Consider the following 23,802-nt stretch of genomic DNA (forward strand, 5'->3'; position numbering starts at 1 on the left):
TATTTTCTCATGAGGTAGATAGGGGATTCCGGTCACTTCCTCCCTATAATAAGCTGTTAGTGGCGGTATTCAGATTCCAGTGCGGTGATAAGGCCAAAAGCAATAAAATGTATTAAGAGATCCTTTAACCTAATTCTTGCTGTGACAAATATGAATTGCTCAATTATGAATACATGGCTGTTTTCAATGAGGCTCCTACAAGTGTACGGCCTGAAAATTGATGCCTCACTCCTGATAAATGAACTGTTGTGCTTCATAAATGAGTTTCTCCCCCCCGCCCTCACAGGTTAGCACATTACACAGAAATGCATTATGAAAATGATCTGCTTCCATTTTCCTCTTCATTGATCTCTACGTTGAGGAAAATTCATCAGCTCGTAACGTTTGTGCGCGCCATCTGCTTGGAGGAAGTAATGGATATTTTACATTCACAAGCTGATTCCATAATTGCGTCTTGGAGCATTTGTAAATTGGCTCATCTCTGATTAACGTAACGGGGGCCCAGGCAATGGAGAGACCCTCAGAATACAATGTTGTAGGACTGTCATGCACGTGAAGGAGAATTATGTGATTGTAAGTAGAGTTCAAGTCATCGAAAAAAGGCTTCAATACAGCTGAAACATTACTAACTGGTGTGAATAAACTCCTCTGAATCTGTCTCCAAACCAGCTTCTTGGATATTGCACAGATTGGGTCCAGTCTGGTGAGGCATCAACTCATATGGTGTATTTCCTGTGCTGCTGCGGACAATATCACATATATAATCTGTCACATTGCTTTTTTTTTAAGCACATATTACTAGTACACGTAGTACTAGTAGTATTTGGATGTGCAAAGGTTATATATTTCTCTGTACTGGATCACATGTTAAAGGTTACAGACATGATTGTTTCCTGCTAGGCCATGTGAGGAATGAGAGCTAGGCCTGGTTCAGTCTATATCAGCAAAGCCTGTTGTGAGGTATGTTAACCTATCTCTAGCCCAACCAAAGAATCTCCAAAGCAGTTCCAGTTGCTAAAGTGTCACCTCCGGTTGTGAGGGGCGCTATACCATGTGGCATTTCAGAGGCATTTATACCTACAATTCTGTTCAAGCTCTCAGGGGAAGCATTGTCTTGTCAGAAGAGGGAGTGAGCTGTGCAAGGACTCTTCTGCTAACACTTAACTCTTTGTAGGCTTCCCTGTGATAGGGAATTGTAATGCCAGTTACTATGAATATCTTCCAAGCATGCTCATCATTGTAGTCAGGCAAGCTTTGTAGGTCCTCCTCAGTGGGGGATCTTATAACTGCATATATCTCCATTAGCAACACAAAAGCGCTATTGGTACTATCCCTATTAGTGCAACCAAAAGGAAACTGCGATCCAAATTCCAAGCGTTTATCCAAAGGTCTGTAACTTGCTACCCTGTGCTGTAAGGAGGACTTATGACCTGGTTATGGACAGTGGACGTCAGTAAAATTAACCCCTGTTCTGCCAGTTGGGATGAATGTCTGGACTGATTGTATCACACAGAGCATCATGGGTACGCCCACCAGCCAGACACCTCACCCAAGTGTACCCTACAAGACTTCACTACAGTTGTAGACCCCTATTCACAAACTGTTCTGTGAGTCCACATGGAGACATACAGGGCAAGCCAGCCACAAAGCCATCATTTCCATACTCGATTGCCCAATGCAAGTCATTAGTCGGGAAAAAACAAATCTCAGAATGCCTAGGATAAGTAAAAGCATTCCAGGGCTATAATCCCATAAAGTGAAAGAGGTCAAATTTGAAAAATGGGCTCTGGTCCCTAAAGGGGCTGCGGCAACATAATAAAGAAAGTATATTTACCCATCTCTGTGCCCCCCGCTGCAATTTCTGACAGTCACCAGTCTCCGGCAGATGCAACATCACATACCTCAGTGATGCATTGCCAGCTCAGCCAATCGGTGACTGGGGAGGGACACCGCAGCAGTCAAAGACTGGTGAGTAGGCAATCCATCAGCTGGGCCATGATATTCCAGCTAACAAAGAAGCCGGCCAAAAACTTCTCCTGGTGTCTGTCAGAGAGCAGTGAGAGTGGCACCATGGGGAAAATATACTTTTTAAAATTAATTTCACATACCCCCGCCCCCACATGCAGCATATTTTTTATTTCATAGGACCTTCTCTTTAAAGGTGTAATTAAGCAAAAAAAAAAAGAAAATCCAAACAGACTGGTGCCAGAGATTTGTAATTTACTTCTATTTAAAAAATCTCAAGTCTTCCTTTACTCATCAGCTGCTGTATGTCCTGTAGGAAGTGGTATTCTTTTCAGTCTGGAGAGCAGGGGATGTTTTAAATGGGGATTTGTTACTGCTCTGGACAGTTCCTGCCACAGAGAGAGGTGTCAGCAGAGAGCACTGTCTCAGACTGGAAAGAATACACTACTTCCTGCACGACATACAGCAGCTGATGGGTAATTAAAGACTGGATATTTCTTTTTATAAAAGTAAATGACAAATATCTGGCACCACAATTTTTTTTTTTTTTTTTTTTGCTCAACTTCCCCTTTAAGGCCATTTTGGTTCAAACTTGAAAGAGTTAATACAATCCTGTACCTCTGTTTAGAAGTTTTACTATACAGCCAGAGAGCTGGGAAGAAAGTGTGTACTGTCTATGAGAGGAGATTGTTCATCACTGTACGATTTTGTAAACCATGTGTTTAATCTCATAATGTAACCTGAGGACATCCACCACAGCCGGTCCCATGAAAGAGCGTGACTGATGATGTCATGGGATCCTTGTCCAGATCTGCAAAGCTTAAAGGGAAAGCCGAATGTGGTAAAAATCAATGTATATAAGCTTTCATAAAATTGCTCCTAATTCTATGCAGGACGTATTGTCCAGAGTGCAAACCAACTAGAACAGGGCAGAGGACCGTAAATACAGCTGAACTCCCATAATTCTATATTGCAATTAATAGGGCAGTTATACAAATAATTTTAATTGGGTTGTGTTTATGTCCTATTAGGGATTCCTAAGCTAAAAGAGTCTGGTCCCTTGTTATTTATCAATAACACAGGTAAACAAAAAAAAAAAAATTAACTGGTGTCCAAAATATTTTAATGATTTTGGGGTATTTTTGGGGTGCTGATTCTGAATATGCTATCAGTTTTGCCAAATTGGCTCAAGTTTATTTTCATGTCTTGTTCATTTTTGAAGATTACTTTCTAAAACTAGTTAAAATAAACTAAAATCAACATTTACTTTGTAAAATTTATTGTATTCATGACAATAGCAATAAAATTAATGCGCGTGTAGCAAATTACGTCTTTTTTTTTACACATTTCACGAAAATTCTCAAAAACTTGAGCCAATCTGGCAAAACTGATGACATATTCAGAATCAGCACCCCAAAGTTACCCTAAATTCGTTGAAATATCTTTGGCCCCAAAAATGCTGTTGACCTGTGTAATAGAACATTACAAAGAGATTCCCTGGTCACCAACTGGTCATAATTTGAGGATATCCCATAAAAAGAACACTAGTGGTGAATGCACTCACTATAATAACATCAGGTGTGAAATACTACCAGAGTTGGTCTGTTTGCCAGCCGTACACACACGGGGAGTTCCTCTACCTTAGCTGTCTGGCCAATTACAGGACAACACTGACTTCTCTCTGCTTTGCAATGATAGGCCCAGTTCACACTGAGCAAATGCGACGGAATCCATCCGTCCTCAGTGTCCCACTGTGAGTGAATGATAGGGCGCGCGCGCGTCCGCTTCCTCCCCTCTCCGCTTAGAGAAATGACTTGTCACTTCTTCGAACGGAAAGCGGCGGCAGCGGAGGAGAGTGCGCCCTCTCATTCACTCACAGCGGAACACTGAGCACGGCGGGATTCTACTGCGGAGAGCTCTGCAGCCTTTGCTCAGTGTGAACGAGGCCATAGGGTGGGTTCACACTGTAGAATTCTTGAGGAATTGTATAGGAAAGTTTTCTGCTTGAAATTCCTAGCCTATTCAGCTCTGGCAGAATAGGAGTGGAATTTGAGCAGAATTCGAGGAGAAATTAAGCGGAATTCAATGAATGAATGAATTTAAGCTCCCATTTACTTCTATAGGATTCCTCTAGCAGAATCCGCCCAAAGAATTGACATGTCAATTTTTTGGGTAGGTTCACACTACGGAATCCCCACGGATAAGATCTGACGGATTCCATCCTTCGTACCCGTTCACGGCGGCGCGCCTCTCCTCCCGTGCCATAGACACCATTCTATGGCCAGGCCGATTCTGCGTTCCATGAAAAGAATTGAAATGTCAGTGTGAACTCACCCATATAGTGCTAGTAAAGGTGCATTGGATTGAACAGGTGACACTCTGCTCTGGGATACTAGGGGAGAAAGGTTTACTGATGCACTGGCTCTGCAAGGTGCAGAAAGGAAAGAAACTGTAGCCACATAGCAGTGAAGGGGTTACACTAAGCACTGAACTGCTGCTGCTGCTGCTGCTGAGGAGAGAAGGTATCCTTAATCTACATTAATGGACACTCTGGAGGATAGAGAAAGCCTCAGTTAGCATGCATGCAGTCAAGGGTTGCAGTAACGCTATGCCTTGTGTTTCCCCTTACTGTCTCTTTTAACAGAGACACGTTTTCCCTGACAGACAGTGGACATAGAGTGGAAATAGAGCTAGAGAAGAGTGCAGGATGAAAATCTCTAGCACATTCTGTTTATCATAATAAAGTGCCTAAAATGAGGAACATTTCTTTAAGGGTGTCTTAGGGTAGCTTCACACGTACCGGATCCGCAGCTGATTTCCCGCTGCGAGTTTGCAGCGAAATCCGCTGCGGATCCTGTACTGTGAAGCTAAATGGGTCCCATACACGCAGCAGATGTGCTGCTTGTATGGGCCCTGGCCCCTTTAACCCCCCGGCCGGGTGGGCGGACTGCGGTGGGGGGGTTAAAGGGGACCCATTCAGCTTCACAGCTCACAGTACAGGATCCGCAGCGGATTTTGCTGCAGACTCGCAGCGTGAAATCCGCTGCGGATCCGATACGTGTGAAGCTACCCTTAAAGGGGTTGACTGCTTTCTTCCAGAAACAGTGCCACTCTTGTCCTCAGTTTGGGTGTGAGCTTTGCAGCTTAGTTCCATTGAAGTGAATGGAGTGGAACTGTAATACCACACACAACCTGAGGATAGGGGTTGTAATGTTTTTGCAAAATAGTACCTGTGCTTTTTCTAATCCCGGATAACCTCTTTAAGTCCTTATTACTGTGTCCCGCACAAGATTTAAAGGGGTTATCCAGTGCTACAAAAACATGGCCACTTTCTTCCAAAAACAACACCATTCTTGTCTCCAGTTCAAGTGTGGTTTTGTTATTCAGTTTGAGGGTATAAACCCACACACCGTATACACAGCGTATTTACTGCTGCGATACGCAGCGAATACGCAGCAAAAACGCAACAAATACGCAACAAAAACGCAGCAGATTAGATCTAAATAACTGAACTCAGCATTAAATCTTCACCATCAAACTGCTGCGTATTTGCTGCGTATTTGTTGCGTATTTGTTGCGTATTTGCTGCGTATACGGTGTGTGGGTTTGTACCCTCAAAGTGAATGGATCTTAATTGCAAACCCCACCTGAACTGGAGACAAGAGTGGTGCTGTCTCTGGAAGAAGGATAACCCCGTTAAAAAGAGGCACACGTCTCCCAAATCTGATGCAACTGAGACTGCTGTGTGGCCCCTTAATAGTTCTTAGAAAACTTGAAGATAGTGGGGCAGCACATAAAACATGTCCATATACATAGCAAATATGGACTGCAGCAATACAATAGAACCGTTGTCCACTAATGGTCCCTGGCAGAGTTTATTGAAGAAACTATTACAGTGCTGGCCTGTGGGTTCTTCGCATGTCGCAATGTTACACCTTTCCTTGATGTCATCTACAGTGTTTTGAGATCATTGTGCTGCGCAACCAAAGTCGTAATCTTAGTGTTATAAATCTCCCGATTTTTTTTTTTTTTTTTACAATTTATATAATCTACAATAAAAACCCACCAATAGGATTGCTCCTTCATTGGCTGATCGATGGGTCTATTACATTAGTCAGTCTGTTTAGCCGATAATTGTCTCATGTAAAAGGCCCCACCATGTAATAGACCCTAAGGTCTAACAGGTTGTCTTTAAATTACTTCATACTGTTAATGATTGACTACAAAGTAATCTCTCGATGGGGTTGCCTTCTGCTGGACCTGTAGGAGCCCCTTGTATTTAAACCACTCAGAACTTAAAGGGAAACTGTCAGCTGCAATTCACGTTCCAAACTGCTGACACTGTTAGATAGCTGTTAGGTCAAGGAGACACATGGTACCTTTCATATATCCAACTGTGCTTCCAGAATGTAGAAAAATAAATTTATTCTCTTGTACAAAGAGTTCCTGATATGCTTCATGCTTTCAATTCCCTGATACTGTATGCTGCCTCCTCTCTCCCCCTCCTGCTTGATTGACACCTTAAAGCTGTGACCAAGCATGCTCCGGTATGGGAGGAGAAGCGTGGAGGTGTTACAGCTTCAAATGTTGCAGGAACCTTCTTCAACCCACTAAGTGTGACCAGACCACCATGTAGGTATGAGTATAGGGTAAGAGTTAAATGGAGTATAAGGTCTAGAGATGAGCAGAACTTCAGCATGCTATAATCCATCTTGTGTTGGGCTTTTAATTGCCGGTGACTAAAGAAGTTGGATGTAGCCGTAGGGAGTCTTAGGCCTGTGGCTGTGTCCATGCTTTCCAGGACTACCTAGGGCTGCATCCAACTTCTTTAGCCATCAGCAATTAGACTGTACAGAGCTCAGAATGTACAGAGCATGCTCCAGTTTGCTCCAAGTTACAGTGTTATCCATGTAATAAATCATGTTGGCCTACCCCATGATTTGCCCCAGTTGCTCATCTACTCTTCAGATCTGGCTCTGCATCATAATAGACAAATAATAACATGATTTTGTTGAAGTTTATGTAAAGTTAACGCTACAAAGGAAATACAATCCTAATAGCTTGACTAATAAATTTAAGGGGACAACACCAGACTTTATTCCAAGGATTAATCTACTGTACAGAATTTATATAATTTTGAAAGAAATCCTGTTTAATTGGAGCTAAGAGCGCTGCCTGTTCTGCCTCCTCACCCAGTTTAACAACCACAAAAATTCGAGGCCTGGCCACTAAATATCTTCATTTTCTGTAATGTGAAACTAATCGGCTTGTAGGGGTTCTTACAGAGAGAATCTTCTCAATAGTAGATGTCTTCTTTAGACTAGTAGCGGAGCAATTTTGTGTCTGAATTATGAATTGATGGCTTTAAAATGGATAAGCTATTATAATGTAAGCATTGGGGGTTGGAGGCTCCTGTAATATCTATGAATAATACATTGATACCTTATTGTAAGGCCAGATTTTCAATACTTCGTGTCTCCCTGTCATTAGAAATTTTTTTTACATGGTAGGCCCCTGCTAAAACGAGGCAGGAGAAGAACGTGGTTAAAGGGGAACTATCAGTAAGTAAGACAAATCTAACCTGATTATAGACCCCTATAGCACCAGGGACGCTGAAGAGAACGGTATGTCTCTTACCTTCCCCCTCTGCGCCAGTCCTGCGTTGTTAGTCAGGGTAAACTCAGCTCCGGAGCACTGTTAGGAGGACTGCCTTTCAATGATAATCAATGCAGCCTGGATGACACAGCAGTGCTCCTAAGGGCGCTCCAGAGTGGACTTTACGCCAACTAACAACGCAGGACTGGCACTGAGGAGCAAGGTAAAACACATACCTTCTTCCTCAGCATTCCCAGCGCTATCGGGGGCTATCAGCAGGTTAGATTAGTCTAACCTGCTGATAGTTCTCCTTTAAGCACTTCACTCCCTGGCTCATTTCTAGAGATGAGCGAACCGGGTTCAGGTTCAAGTTGATCCGAACCCAAACGTTCGGTATTTGATTAGCTGGGGCTGCTGAACTTGGATAAAGCTCTAAGGTTGTCTGGAAAACATGCATACAGCCAATGACTATATCCATGTTTTCCACATAACCTTAGGGCTTTATCCAAGTTCAGCAGCCACCGCTAATCACATGCCGAAAGTTCGGGTTCGGATCGACTCAAGCATGCTCAAGGTTCGCTCATCTTTACTCATTTCCTATTCCATCTCTCTGTAGACTTATAATAAGACTCACTTTGTCTACTTCTCTATGCTCCTTCTAATGATCAGTGGAATCTGAACACTCAGACTCTGACTGATCAAGACTTTTTAGGTCTTTGTAAAATGTCAAAACTTTTTCTAATGCCTGGGACACTTTTAAAGGATTTACGAATAAGATCGGCCAATTGCTGACTGTTCAGCCACCCCTCAGCCAGTGATTAGCTACTGCCCATTCCCAGCCATTTCCTGTGCATTGAGACTGGGTACTAAGACTCGGAGGTCAGCCGGGACCTGAGTAAGGGTGGAAAAGCCAAGGCTGGAGATTAGTGAGGCGGATAGTGATTATATATATATTTTTTATCCAATTCTATCCCACTGGATAGATCATAGATTTTTTTTTAAACAGAGGATAAAAAAAAATCACTTTCTATAGACAATTAAGCACTCTATAAAGCATTGCATTCTCCCCTAGAAGGAAAGCTTCCATGGTAGAATACCTCAATAGCACATTAATGTGACTGAACATGCCACAGGTTTTATCTGGCAGACTTTCAGAATCTGTAAGAAACAACAGAGACATTCAAATGAAATTCAAAGGCACTCGGAGGAAGAGTATGGTGAGACAGTACGCACTTCCCACTAGTTAGATGTAGAGCTAATACTACATTTTCCTATATGGCCACCATATTAAGTATGGGGTTTATAAGTCTTTACTTCAATTGAAGATGATATCCCAAACCCTACTCTTCACTAGAGTACATTTTACAGGTCTCTTGTGTACAATACTTCTGTGTTAAAGTAATCATACCATTGCATATTCTGCCATATTTTACTTCAGCGTAGGAGCCACAGTAGGAGGGAAAAGTTGAACTTTTAGGAGAAAGTGAATAGAAAACAATATTTGTGGCGTAAATGAGGAATTAATCATACAGTGATTATTACCATGACGGTGCTCTCACCCACGCCGCCTGTTACACTGTGACCCGGCTGTTATGCATCAGTCCAGAAAAAAAAAAGCTTGATCCAGTTTTGAATGGCCGTCATTCAGACAATATTCATCTTATTCATCTTTCTGAAGATCAGAGTCTTCGAGGCAAAGAGCGCAAACAAAAGTGAGACTATGCATACATTAAAAAAGCCTGTGTGTGGATTTAAAGATTTTAGCTTTTTTTAAATTCACCAAACAATTAAATATGTACTCACTTTTCTAACTACATGAACAAAAACAATATCCCCACCCGACCCCTCAGGGATCAGGAAGAATCATTTTGGTTATCTAAATCCTTTCCTTATAATATCTCTCTTAAGACTGCACCAACCAATTCACGATACTTGGAGGTTTTCTTGACAGCCAGTGCCTCACCAGCATTGGCTGGCCCTTAGCCGCCATTGGCCTTTCCAAGGAGAATGTGCCTGCCCTTGTTAAGGCCCGGCAAGTAGAGATGAGCGAATCACTCATCTAAATAAAGGAAAGTGCTTGGTTAGATCAGCACTCTGCTCATCAAGCTCCCGGCCTTTCAGCGCTGCGCCGCTCCCTATAGCTAAGCAAGCAGCTTGCTGAGAAGGTAACTACTGTTGGCGCAACTATGAGAAAATGGAAGAAACACTAAATGACTCTCAATCTTCCTCAGTCTGGGGCTGCATGCAAGACCCTTGGGTAAGGATGATTCTGAAAAGGTCAGGAACTACACGGGAGGACTAGAGTCTCAAAGTTTACCATTGGTAACACACTACACTGTCATGGATTAAAATCCTGCAGGGCAGATAAGGTTCACACCAGCACATGCCCAGGCCCATTTGAAGTTTGCCAATGAACATCTGGATGATCCAGAGGAGGTATGGGAGAAGGTCATGTGGTCAGACGAGACCAATATAGAACTTTTTAGTATCTACCCCACTTCCCGTGTTTGAAGGAAGAAGGAGGATGAGTAGAACCACACAAACACAGTTCCAGCTTTAAAGCAATGGGGGGGTGGAAATATTATACTTTGGGGGGTACTTTTCTGCAAAGTCAACAGGTCAACTGCACCGTATTGAAGGGGGGATGGATGGGGCCGTGTATTACAATATTTTATCCAACAACTTCCTTCTCTCAGTAAGACCATTGAAGATGGGTCGTGGCTGGGTCTTCTAGCATGACAATGACCGAAAACACATAGCCAGGGCAACTAAGGAGTGGCTGAATAAAAAACATTTCAAGGTCCTGGAGTGGCCTAGCCAGTTTCTAGACCTGAATCCAATAAAGAATCTTTGGAGGGAACTGAAACTCAATGTTGCCCTGAAACCTGAAAGATCTGGAGAATATCTGTACGGAGGAATGGGTTGCTGTAACTATACTCTGTAACTGCAAACAAAGGCTTATGTATCAAGTATTAAGTTCTATTTTTCTATTGTATCAAATATTTATTTCATGCAATAAAATGCTAAGTAATTATTAAAAAAAACATACAATGGGCTTTACTGGAATATGTCTCTCACAGGTGAGGTGTACTTATGATAAAAACGATATTCGATTCTTTGTAGGTGGAAAAAATTGTCAGTGTACCAAATTTACCCAACTGTATCAACATATTTTAGAGGCCCCATAGGTTAGGTTTCTGAGATTATATATTTTGGTGGAACAAGGCACCAAATGTAATAGATAAGGAACTACAGTGAGGTCCTAGAGACCCCCTGGTATAGACGATAACAGGCTTGTGTTCAGGTGGTGTTAGGATTGGACAGGAAGACACAAGGACAGGTGAGCCCTGAAGCCGTCACTCTCTGTCCAGGGAGAGAGGTTACAACTATGAAGAGATTGCCTTCACAGTCCGGTCCCCTGATGCAAGCCCCAGCCTGAAGTGGATCTGCTATGATTTGAAAGGTGAGGGAGACTTCCTGGGCCAGAGTACAGTGCTGTAGATCAGGCTAAGACCATGTCCTTCCCCCCTCTTTCCCTTCCACCCAGACATGATTGGGGCTGAGGCTCCAGGTCCTGCCTAGATACCAACCAGTCAGCTGTCAGTCAACAATCAATGAACACACTACACTTATGCTGGTCAGCCAGAGAGAGATACACTGGCCACTGCTACAACAAGCAATAGTAGAGTAAAGTAGAGCAAAACATAACAAGCATTCGGCCTGAGCGGTTGCTATGCACGCTTTGGTTGCACGCATTGGCGACGCCAGGAGCCAAATGGACGGCGCGAGTCCTAACAGGGGGCCTACCGAGTGTGAACAAGTGTGAACAGGAGACAGCACTAAAGACAAAAAGACTCGGAGATTGAGAACATTCTACTACAGTGGCACATTTCACTTCCCTTCTATATGACAGACAAATGTAATGATATATTAAGGGAAAGAAAATAGGAAGGAAAAAGGAGAATATAGCTGAATAGGACATCATTTTTCTTTTAACACTGTCCAAGAGATGTATGAAAGAGGCCACAAAGTTCATACCAGGTCCTAAGGGTCATGGTTACATAGACACTTATGTCTACTTCATAGAAAGTATTTGGAAAAGCAAATTACCATTATCTGCTATATAATCATACAAATCTATGGGTTTTGCCACTGTGAACATTTATCCATAGTTAATGGATGGAGCGGCAGATTGCAGAATTATCCAGGTGCTAACTCATAGATAATGAATAGAGCAGCGGTCGAGTATGAATGCTGCCAGTCTATTCAGACAGGAGCTTTGGGAGTCCCATTCTTGAGAGATCAAGTGGACCCAGTGGTTGGATTCCGTGATTTAGACATTTATGTAATGTATATAGGGCTTAGATCCTGCAGAAACCAGGCCTGGTCACTACACTGGTGTCTTTGCTCCATTCACTGTGTAGTGTGGGCACCGAACAGCAGCGGCACCCTGGCAATCACTGATTACTGACAGGGTCCCCACTTCAATAAAGAAGGGGACACGGTTGCACCTCCCGTTTTGGGTTCATGAATCTTAAAATGTTTATTGTACAAAACCCGCCTGTACACTTTTGATTTCCCATATTAAATACACAGCAGATTATTATTTTTTTTTTAATCACAATTGCTTGTCTGTTATTATTTATTTGGGGTGGGTGTTTATGCAGCTCTAGGGAGTCCTGGAAAACATGGATACAGCCTATGGCCTATGGCTGTATCCATGTTTTCCAGGCAGCCTTAGGGCTGCATTAAACTTCTTCAGCCATTGGTCATCAAATACAGAGAGTTTGGGTTCAGACAAAGATGAACTTACTTAAAGTTTGTTCATCTCTATTCCTGATGGAAGGCATTGAATCACTGGCTGTTGAGGTGGTCTAGAGAAAAAAATGTTTTTAAATCACCTATCACAAAGAGTTATACAGATTTGTAAATTACTTCTGTTTAAAAAAAATCTCAAGTATTCCAGTACTTATCAGCTGCTGTATGTCCTGCAGGAACTAATGTATACTTTCCAGTCTGACACAGCACTCTGTCCATTTCAGGAACTGTCCAGAGCAGTAGCAAATCCCCACAGAAAACCTCTCCTGCTATGGACAGTTCCTGTCTCGGCCAGAGATGTCAGCAGAGAGCAAGCACTGTGTCAGACTGAAAGTAATACACCACTTCCTGCAGAACATACAGAAGCTCATAAGTATTGGAAGATTTTTTTTTTTTTAAGAAGTAATTTGCAAATCTGAATAACTTTCTGACATCAGATGATTTGCAAACTTTTTTTTTCTCCAGAGTACCCCTATGGCATGTGGGATCAGAAAAACATAAATGCTTTCCTCCAGAAACAACACCACTCTGGAAGAGAAGGATCATGCATGTTGGGTTTCAACTTCCCCATCCATTTGTTCTCTGTGAGGTATGCTGCTGCCAAAGCCATCTGGTGGCATTTTTCTCCTCCCTCTTTAACATACATGTGTATAGAAGCATGGGGAAAGTTATGGAGGGATGGGAAAAGTTAGCTGTTGGCCAAATAAATGAATGGCTGTCTGTTATTGGAGGTGTGTGGGCACTAGCAACCCGTTCCCGCAAATAGACGGAAATGTACAACGCAAACGGGTTCACAGTTATGTCTTTGAATGAAACAGGCTGGACCCAAAGTTCGAAAAGAAGCTGTGCGCATCCCATCCGTGGCATGTCCCAGCTGTCAATCATAGTTGGGAATCTGCCGCAACTATTGGGACCAGAATCGCCATAATCCCCATGTTCTCCAATACAAATAATAAATGTAGAAATAAAATAAGCATATACTTGGTATCATTGCGTCTGTAGCAACACTGGCAATAATATTTTCACATTATTTAACTCACACGGTGACTAAAGTTAGAAAAATGCTAAAGAAAATTGTAAGGATAGCAGCAAAAATTTACTACTAACCTAAACTACAATATGTAAAAAACAAACAAACAAACAAACAATTATCTCACAATTGCTTTGATAAGTTAAAGCATCCCAGAGCTATAACCACATGAAGAGAGACAGGTCAGATTTGAAAAATAGGCCATGGCCCTAAAGGTCATTTTTGGACCGGTCCTGATTGGGTTAAGCTAGCGCTACACAGAAACAATGGTTGTATGACATCAGGTTTTGACAAATTATGTAACCAGAGAATTTATGCTCTATGCATGCAACTTTGCGTCCGTATGACTATTTAGCATTCACTAGTTAAAAAAATGACCAAATTGCAGACAGGTCACAAGCAAGTTACCTTCATAGACTGCAATGCAGATCGCATGTGAAGTTGAAGTATTCTCATTGCAATTTGTTATCTCCTTTCATAGGATAGACCACAACAAGCTGATCAGTGAGGATCTGGGCGTCCCACTGATTTCGAGAACGGGCAAAAAATTTTCAATGTATTCAGAAATATTTGGCCGGCGGCTCCATTGAGAATGGATAAAGCGCTGGTTCCGCAAAGGTGGTGCGCAATATTTATTCTGGCAACAGTTTTGTCTCCATTCTCAGGAATTCTAAGGAATACAAGTTGATATGGAAAAACCCCTTTGGATGAAAGTTTTTGTTGAACTAGCAGGTTTAGATTTTAAGGGGGCAACAGTTGAGTGCATAGCAGTCGACAATCAGACACCATGCTATGAAAGCTTTAGGTCACGTGACCAAAGATACCATAGATGGGTCGTATTAGGATATGCCATCAGAGCCCCATCTGTGGGCGACCACTGTGATTCCCACTGATCACTAGAACAAATCAGCAGCTGTAGGAGTTCAGCACTGTACCATTTTTAGCCTCCATACAACTTTTTTTTTTTCTTACTATAGTTGATCGACCATGCGGAATATGAAGAAAGCTGAGCAGAACTGACAGAAGACAAAGCATGGCATAGATGATTGTCAGGGGCATAATGGTTAGACCACTGCCAATCAGACACTGGTGGCAAATGTCTCCAATGTTTATCCTGAGACAACCTGTACATAATGGTAATTTTCAGCCATTCCTAATTTTAGGACGAATAAGAGCACGAATGACAGTCAAGAATTAAAAATCGATTAAAAAGATACAAAAAAGAACACACTGATATCTGTGGCAGGTAATGGACCATAAAGTTAGTAACTACAAAGCGTACTGATGCCCAAGCGCCTCTACGTTGACTTATACATAGAAATTACAAAGGAATGGAACGCTCCCTTACCTGCGTAGTGGTCGAACACAGTTGGCACATACTGCTCAGGGAACGCATCATTGGCATAACTCATCACCAGACAAGTTTTCCCAACCGCACCGTCTCCAACCACCACACACTTCAGCATCCTCTTCATGCTGTTAATGCTGCCAGACCCACTGCTGTTATTTTCCTCTCTCCTATCCATGTCTGGCGGCTGCAAACTCCTTTCGGAGCACATGAGGAACAAAAAAGAAAAAAAAAGAAAGAAACAATCTGGTATCCGAATTCCTTTTCCTAGTGTCCCCGTAAGAGGCTGGAAATCATATTGCACCCCACATTCTGCTGCAGTGTCCTCCAATGATCATACTTTGCTACTTTGTGTGCTTGTAGGGTTGGTATTTTGCATGCAAGTGTTTGAGTTACTCATTGCTCCAATTCACAGACTTCCCAGACTTTCCCTCATCCTGACACACACAGCTCAGTGTTTGTGCATCACAGGGGGGGGAATTAGACGTGTGGACGTCACTTGTCCCTCCAGTAGGCTGACCACAGAAATCAGAGCTCGCTGCTAATCCTCTCCCAGCCTCCACTCTATCCAGTATCTACTATAGAAGGGAGGGCAGGCAGGAGGATGGAGATTTTTTTTTTTTTTTTCATAATCTTTCTTTTTGGGCTTGCTCGGTGTCAGGAAATCATGAGTTTCCTGCTGAATTCCATATTAGGATCAATGGGCTGGAGAACAGTGAGGAACAATGGGAGCTCTGTGTGTGTTTGAACTATACAGGAACTTTGCCAACACTGCAAGTTACAATAACACTAGAGGTCCCACTGCAGCCTCGAGAGTTAAACTTCCTCCTTCTTCTCCTGGCTGGAGAGACACCGATGATGTCACTGCAGTGCTGTAATCAAACTATTACATGCTGCAAAGCAGAACCAATTCCTGTTAACCGTTTTGCTTCCTGTTAGTATAACTATAGTTTTGAGATACTTTACCTAACACAGTGGCGGCCAACTTGTGGCTCTCAAGTGGTTGCAAAACTAGAATTCATACCCTGACAACTGAAGGTTGGCGGTCCTTGGCCTAACATATTCGAGATGTTTATAAAGGACTATTCTTTAATATGGTTATTACAGATGTCTTCCCAGGAAGGGCGCTCATTGCCTATAGACAGGTGGGGGTCTAACTGTTGGAGGAATGGAGGCCCTTGTCTTCAAATTGGAATGGAGTGATGGCTGCAGTGCTGCTCCACTCAACTCTATTGTCCTGATAAGAAAGTTGGTTACAGTGCTCAGACATCTTGGTCAGGTTCATAAATTTAAATGGAGAAGCAGTGCACATGTCTGACTGGTGCTCCACTCCAATGGGACAAATGTTGGGTTACGAGAGATACAGACGCAGAGATCTCTATGTAGTACCACACCACTTTTTTTTTTTTTTTTTTTAAGAATATCTAGACCAGACGTGTCAAACTCAGGCCCTCCAGCTGTTTTAAAGCTACAATTTCCATTATGCCTGGACAGCCAAAGCTTTAGCTTTGGCTGTCCAGGCATGATGGGATTTGTAGTATTGCAACAGCTGGAGGGCCGCAGTTTGGAGACCCATGCATAGAGCAATCCATCAATTACTCTGAAGCAGTCCTACCCACACTCGGCTGCTTACCTAGTAAACACTGGGGACATAACACAGCAGTGACCAATACAGATGCAGCTGTCCTTTTTTATGGTATATTGTAATACAACATCTTCAGATGTGCTACAGTATATGGTCTTTGCACAACCACTCTAAAATACTGGATTTATTTATTGAATCTGTGTAATCTGGGTACTGGATAGATACGTGAAACCTATGTAGTCATATAAAACAGAATAATAAGCTATTATTATACATTTTTAGGAGTCAAACTACCACACTGGGGTACATCTTTTACATCAGGGGTAGGGAACCTTGGCCTTCAAGCTGTTGCAAAACTACAACTCCCATCATGCCTGGACAGCCAAAACATGATGGTAGTTGTAGTTCTGCAACAGCTGGAGAGCCAATGTTCCCTGTCCCTGCCTTACATGGTGATAGAATTTCATATTATAGAAATATAATATAGATTTTTTTTTTCTATATATTTTACACAATAACTAAAATTTCTATAAAGAAAGCAAAAGGTTTTTCAATGTATTCAATTTCTGGTTTGGTCACTTGAACTGGTTGCCTCGTGAAGGTGGTTAACAGTCCAGATCATAGAACCAGCAATAATCTTCTTTTATCTCCAGAGGAAGCTATTGGCCAGACGTACTACTTTTTTGGCTTATGCCATGTAAAATATTATCCTCAATCATACCAGTCCCATGAAGTAAAAACGGCATGTGAATAGAACTTTATGTACATATATAAATGTACACACAGTTTGTGCTGCTGATTGGTTGATAAATTATGACTAGGTACAAGATAACCATCATATATGTTCCTTTATGGCAGGGGTACTCAACAACTTTTAGTGAAGGTCCACTTACCGGGGTCTATTGTCAGGTGAAGGTCCGAGCTGAACATCAGTAGGAAACGTGTTTTGTTACTTTTCACAAACGTTCAACTATTTACATACAGAATTGCTGATTATTAGCGGGAAAACTGGCATTTTTTCTCTCTCACCAGCCCTTTGATATTAGGTACAAAGGGGGTGACTGCCCTGGTAGTATATAGCCCCCCCTGTTGCTCCACCAGTAGTGTATAGCCCCCTGTGCGCTCTCCCCCAGTAGTATATAGCCCCCTGTTGCTCCCCCAGTAGTATATAGCCCCCCTGTGACCCCTAACTAAAATAATGGGCAAACACCAGTCATTGCACTAAGGGGAGGCCAGGCTGCTAAATAACGTCCGTTATTTTAGACTCAAAATGAGGTACATCATTTTAAACGCAGTTGAAAAAACGTTGTGTGAACATAGCCATATACTGTAATTTTGCTATACACCACAGGTGTGGATGGGCAGTGATCTGGTCTAGTGTAATTTTTATCACCTCAAATACATAGCAAATCACCAAACACTCATCTTCCTCTTTTAAGTTTAAATTAATAAAACATTAATCATAATGTTTTCAGTTCTAATTACATTTTACACCTCTGTACGAAGAAGAGTTATAACCCAATAATAGCTAAGATAAAAGACAAGAAGGTTCTTCCGATCCGCTTAGATTTGTGAACTTTCTTAGCAGTAATGAGAAACGACTTCAGGTTGCAGAGTCATTATGGAAGTGTAAAGAAAAGGTTTGGTCTTCAAGTCACTTTAACATCTGCTACAGAACAGTGTTTAAGATATTAGAACAATGTCAATTAAATTGTCTTTTGGCACGTGTAGATATGACAGCGATTTTGATCTCTGTAGCAGGAGTACGATGCATGCAGAATAGAAATCATGAAGAATGAGAAAAGAGAAGTGATGCGAAGAGCAGGCAAGAAAGGGTAATGGACAAGAGAAGACAGAAAGGGGCAGAAAGAACGTAGAAATAAGGGTAAGAACGCACATTAGAGTGGAAGAGTAAAGGCGCTATTGCACAAAGCGATAATCGGCTGTACTTGGCTGATTTTCGGCTTGTAATCACTCCGTGTGATAAAAGGCAACGATTAGTCGACATGCATGATGAAAGAGAAACAACTAGGAGAGCGACAATCTGCTGCCACCACTTTGTGTAATAGGAGTGGGGACAGCATCTCCTATGGGCTTCTCACGGCCCCGTTCACTCTGACCCGCTCGCTGTCAGCACATGTAATAGCACCGGCAGCAAGAGGAAAACGAGGTTGGTGCTCTCTTGCTCCCGCTGATCGCCCCATGAAATAGGGGCTTTAGAGGAGGCTTGACAGCAGACTGGAGTGGAAGAGAAAGGTGGGTTTACAGTGGAAGAGAGGACAGAGTGAAAAAAAGAGGAGGGCTCTAAACAGTTTAAAGTAAAAGAGAGGAGGACAGGGAAGAGAATATAGTGGAAGAGAGAGGAGGACTGGGAGGAGAATATAGTAGAAGAGAGAGGGGGACTGGGAGGAGAATATAGTGGAAGAGAGAGGAGGACTGGGAGGAGAATATAGTGAAAAAGAGAGAAGGACTGGGAGGAGAATATAGTGGAAAAGAGAGGAGGACTGGGAGGAGAATATAGTGGAAGAGAGAGGAGGGAGGAGAATATAGTGAAAGAAAGAGGGGGACTGGGAAGAGAATATAGTGGAAGAGAGAGGAGGGAGGAGAATATAGTGGAAGAGAGAGGGGGACTGGGAGGAGAATATAGTGGAAGAGAGGAGGACTGGGAGGAGAATATAGTGGAAGAGAGAGGAGGACTGGGAGGAGAATATAGTGGAAGAGAGAGGAGGGAGGAGAATATAGTGGAAGAGAGAGGAGGACTGGGAGGAGAATATAGTGGAAGAGAGAGGAGGACTGGGAGGAGAATATAGTAGAAGAGAGGAGGACTGGGAGGAGAATATAGTGGAAGAGAGAGGAGGACTGGGAGGAGAATATAGTGGAAGAGAGAGGAGGACTGGGAGGAGAATATAGTGGAAGAGAGGAGGACTGGGAGGAGAATATAGTGGAAGAGAGAGGAGGACTGGGAAGAGAATATAGTGGAAGAGAGAGGAGGGAAGAGAATATAGTGGAAGAGAATATAGTGGAAAAGAGAGAAGGACTGGGAGGAGAATATAGTGGAAGAGAGGAGGGAAGAGAATATAGTAGAAGAGAGAGGGGGACTGGGAGGAGAATATAGTGAAAGAGAAAGGGGGACTGGGAGGAGAATATAGTGGAAGAGAGAGGAGGACTGGGAGGAGAATATAGTGGAAGAGAGAGGAGGGAAGAGAATATAGTAGAAGAGAGAGGGGGACTGGGAGGAGAATATAGTGAAAGAGAAAGGGGGACTGGGAGGAGAATATAGTGGAAGAGAGAGGAGGGAAGAAAATATAGTGGAAGAGAGAGGAGGACTGGGAGGAGAATATAGTGGAAGAGAGAGGAGGAAAGAGAATATAGTGGAAGAAAGAGGAGGACTGGGAGAAGAATATAGTGGAAGAGAGAGGAGGGAGGAGAATATAGTGGAAGAGAGAGGAGGACTGGGAGGAGAATATAATGGAAGAGAGAGGAGGAATGGGAGGAGGATATAGTGGAAGAGAGAGGAGGACTGGGAGGAGAATATAGTGGAAGAGAGAGGAGGGAAGAGAATATAGTAGAAGAGAGAGGGGGACTGGGAGGAGAATATAGTGAAAGAGAAAGGGGGACTGGGAGGAGAATATAGTGGAAGAGAGAGGAGGGAAGAAAATATAGTGGAAGAGAGAGGAGGACTGGGAGGAGAATATAGTGGAAGAGAGAGGAGGGAGGAGAATATAGTGGAAGAGAGAGGAGGGAGGAGAATATAGTGGAAGAGAGAGGAGGACTGGGAGGAGAATATAGTGGAAGAGAGAGGAGGGAAGAGAATATAGTAGAAGAGAGAGGGGGACTGGGAGGAGAATATAGTGAAAGAGAGAGAGGGACTGGGAGGAAAATATAGTGGAAGAGAGAGGAGGAAAGGGAATATAGTGGAAGCGAGAGGAGGACTGGGAAGAGAATATAGTGGAAAAGAGGAGGACTGGGAGGAGAATATAGTGGAAGAGAGAGGAGGACTGGGAGGAGAATATAGTGGAAGAGATAGGAGGACTGGGAAGAGAATATAGTGGAAGAGAGAGGAGGACTGGGAAGAGAATATAGTGGAAGAGAGGAGGACTGGGAGGAGAATATAGTGGAAGAGAGAGGAGGACTGGGAAGAGAATATAGTGGAAGAGAGAGGAGGGAAGAAAATATAGTGGAAGAGAGAGGAGGGAGGAGAATATAGTGGAAGAGAATATAGTGGAAAAGAGAGAAGGACTGGGAGGAGAATATAGTGGAAGAGAGAGGAGGACTGGGAGGAGAATATAGTGGATGAGAGAGGAGGGAGGAGAATATAGTGGAAGAGAGGAGGGCTGGGAGGAGAATATAGTGGAAGAGAGAGGAGGACTGGGAGGAAAATATAGTGGAAGAGAGAGGAGGACTGGGAGGAGATTATAGTGGAAGAGAGGAGGGCTGGGAGGAGAGTATAGTGGAAGAGAGAGGAGGACTGGGAAGAGAATATAGTGGAAGAGAGATGAGGACTGGGAGGAGAATATAGTGGATGAGAAAGGAGGGAGGAGAATATAGTGGAAGAGAGGAGGGCTGGGAGGAGAATATAGTGGAAGAGAGAGGAGGGAGGAGAATATAGTGGAAGAGAGGAGGGCTGGGAGGAGAATATAGTGGAAGAGAGAGGAGGGAGGAGAATATAGTGGAATAGAGAGGAGGACTGGGAGGAGATTACAGTGGAAGAGAGGAGGGCTGGGAGGAGAGTATAGTGGAAGAGAGAGGAGGACTGGGAGGAGAATATAGTGGAAGAGAGAGGAGGACTGAGAGGAGAGTATAGTGGAAGAGAGAGGAGGACTGTGAGGAGAGTATAGTGGAATAGAGAGGAGGGCTGCCTATCAATTAAAATAAAAAAATCATCACTTCTTGTTTGGTGGTCCCTTAACCCCTTAAGGACGGGGCCAATTTTCGTTTTGCGTTTTCGTTTTTTCCTCCTTGTGCTTAAAAGGCCATAGCACTTGCATTTTTCCACCTAGAGACCCACATGAGCCCTTATTTTTTTGCGTCACTAATTGTACTTTGCAATGACAGGCTGAATTTTTGCATAAAGTACACTGCGAAACTAGGAAAAAAAATTCAAAGTGGGGTGAAATTGAACAAAAAAAAACGTTTTTTTTTTATTTTTTATTTAGGGTTTTTTTGTTTTTACACCATATGCCCTAGGGTAAAACTGACTTGTTATGCATGTTCCTCAAGTTGTTACAATTACAACGATATATAACATGCATAACTTTTCTTTTATCTGATGGTCTGTAAAAAATTCAAACCATTGTTAACAAATATATGTTCCTTAAAATCGCTCCATTCCCAGGCTTATAGCGCTTTTATCCTTTGCTCTATGGGGCTGTGTGAGGTGTCATTTTTTGCACCATAATACTTTCTATCGCTACCTATATTTACTTTTATTTATAACATGGGGAATGGGGGGTGATTCAAACTTTTATTAGGGGAGGGGGCTTTTTACTAATAACACTTTTTTTTTTTTTTACACTTATACTAGAAGCCCCCCTGGGTTAGGGTTATTCCCCATGGGGTTAGGGTTATTCCCATTGATCATTTATTCATGCATTGATCTCTCATTGAGATCTTTGCTGTATAGTAATACAGCAAAGATCAATGAGATCGGCACTCGGATGCTTTCGGCTGCTGCAGACGAAAGCATCCGAGTGCCGAGCCGGGATCAGCGCCATTTTGGCGGAGACCCCAGCAGCAGTAAAATGTGTGGATCGCTCCTCCGGGACAACGTCCCAGAGGAGCAATCCACCCCACTAGACACCAAGTGCTGGATCCGGTAGCCGTGCCCGCTAATACCCGCAGCCCCGGGCTAGAAGCGGCACCCGGGACCACGGAGGTTCAGAGCGGGGTCGCCGCGCGGCCCCGCTCTGAACACCTCTCGGGGACATATGATCTATGGGTACATCATATGTCCCTGAGAGGTTAAAGTGACACTTTCACCCCCTTTTGGCATTCTGACTTACCTTATGGTGCTTGTTCGAGTAAAAAGTGATCTTTTATCATCTGTGGATTGGGCTACCTGGGCGGGGCTTCACGGCCGCAGCACCACTGAGCCCTGTCCACATCACCTTCATAGGCCCCATCCCTTCCAATGGCCATGACAAAGGGGTGTGGTCTACGGAACCGTTGTGGGAGGGGCTAAGTTGCACTTCGTCCATGTCCTCCCCACATCCCGCCGCACACTGCTACCATACATCACCCCGCCGCATGTTACGCCGTTCCCCCACCGCTGTTGCGCTCTTTCACTGAGTACTCCGGGGAGGTCCTCTTATTTGTGTGTGTGTGTGTGGGGGGGGAGTAAAAAGGCACAGCAGGAGTAATATTACTATAGGGGGGCACATCAGGGGACATTATTACTATATGGAGGCACAGCAGGGGACATTATATATGGGGCACAGTAGTGGGCATTTTTACTATATGGGGGCACAGCAGGGGAAATTATTACTATATAGAGGCACAGCAGGGGACATTATTACTATATGGAGGTGTGGTGCACCCCTGGGGCGCTCGACTGGTCACTTGCCAGATGGTGCTGTGTGACGCCACTCCTGTGGTGATTGGTTGGAATATAGCTCAGCCGGTTACTGTACTGTCGTGATGCCAGGTATGGAGGCACACCTGCTTTTATTTTAAGGTTGCTGGCTATATCCTTTCCCCTGTAGTCATTGACCTGGCAGGCTGTGAGGGGGTCCCTTGGGTACTTACCACGGTGGTCTGGAGTGGAGGTGTGACCCACTCGGACTATTGGTACAGCGACCCACAGAAAGGGGAGATGGCCCAAGGATCATGTAATGACTGTGTAGGTGCCGGAACAATAATCACTGTTATCATAAATAAAATCTTCTTTTCTGTGAGAATACTTGGTACAGTAGTTGATCATAGACTGCGGACGGGACAGAACAGAATCTGCGCTAAGAGCCTTTGGAGTAGAAGAGGTGAGCTGACTTGGTTATGTGCTGAGAAGTAGAGCAAGCTGAGAGCAGTAGAGAGGAGGTTGTGCTGCAAGTTCAGAGTAGTGGAGAGGAGCTTGTACCGAGAGACCCAACCCAGGGTAAAAGTGTGCTCTGCCGGAACTTTGAAGGAAGAAGAAGTAGAATACAGAAGAATACGTGAAGATAGAAGAATATCTTGTGCCCATGTTTCGACCTTTGTTGTCGTTATACCACCTGTTGCCCTACAGTGTCGTGTAACCCATCCTATTAGGGTGACACAAGCCCCAGACCTTGTTACCTGAGTTGAGCAAGGTGGCCAAATTACCTGGTTACACCTGCGCTGCAAGATAGAGTACGCAGGCTTGTAGCAACTTTGCTCTATCTGGATTAGTTCTTCTTGTTCCAGGGTACTGTCCGGCATAGCACTGCATAGTTGGAACAAAGATAGCGTCTAGAAGAAAAGTCTCTCCGTCTCCCATGTGTGTCCGTC

General features: G+C 43.5%; 1 protein-coding gene across 1 annotated transcript in view; it reads right to left on the minus strand.

Moving 5' to 3' along the window:
- RHOJ (ras homolog family member J) overlaps positions 1 to 15,312 on the minus strand; it is a 60,071-nt gene extending 44,759 nt beyond the window's left edge. The window contains exon 1 of the mRNA XM_069951094.1: positions 14,757 to 15,312. Within this exon, the coding sequence (XP_069807195.1) occupies positions 14,757 to 14,967 (211 nt within the window). The 5' untranslated portion in view covers positions 14,968 to 15,312. The remainder of the gene's footprint in view (positions 1 to 14,756) is intronic.
- Between the last annotated feature and the right edge of the window lie 8,490 nt (positions 15,313 to 23,802).

This window comes from Dendropsophus ebraccatus, chromosome 13, assembly GCF_027789765.1.
Source record: "Dendropsophus ebraccatus isolate aDenEbr1 chromosome 13, aDenEbr1.pat, whole genome shotgun sequence".
Taxonomy (NCBI): Eukaryota; Metazoa; Chordata; class Amphibia; order Anura; family Hylidae; genus Dendropsophus; species Dendropsophus ebraccatus.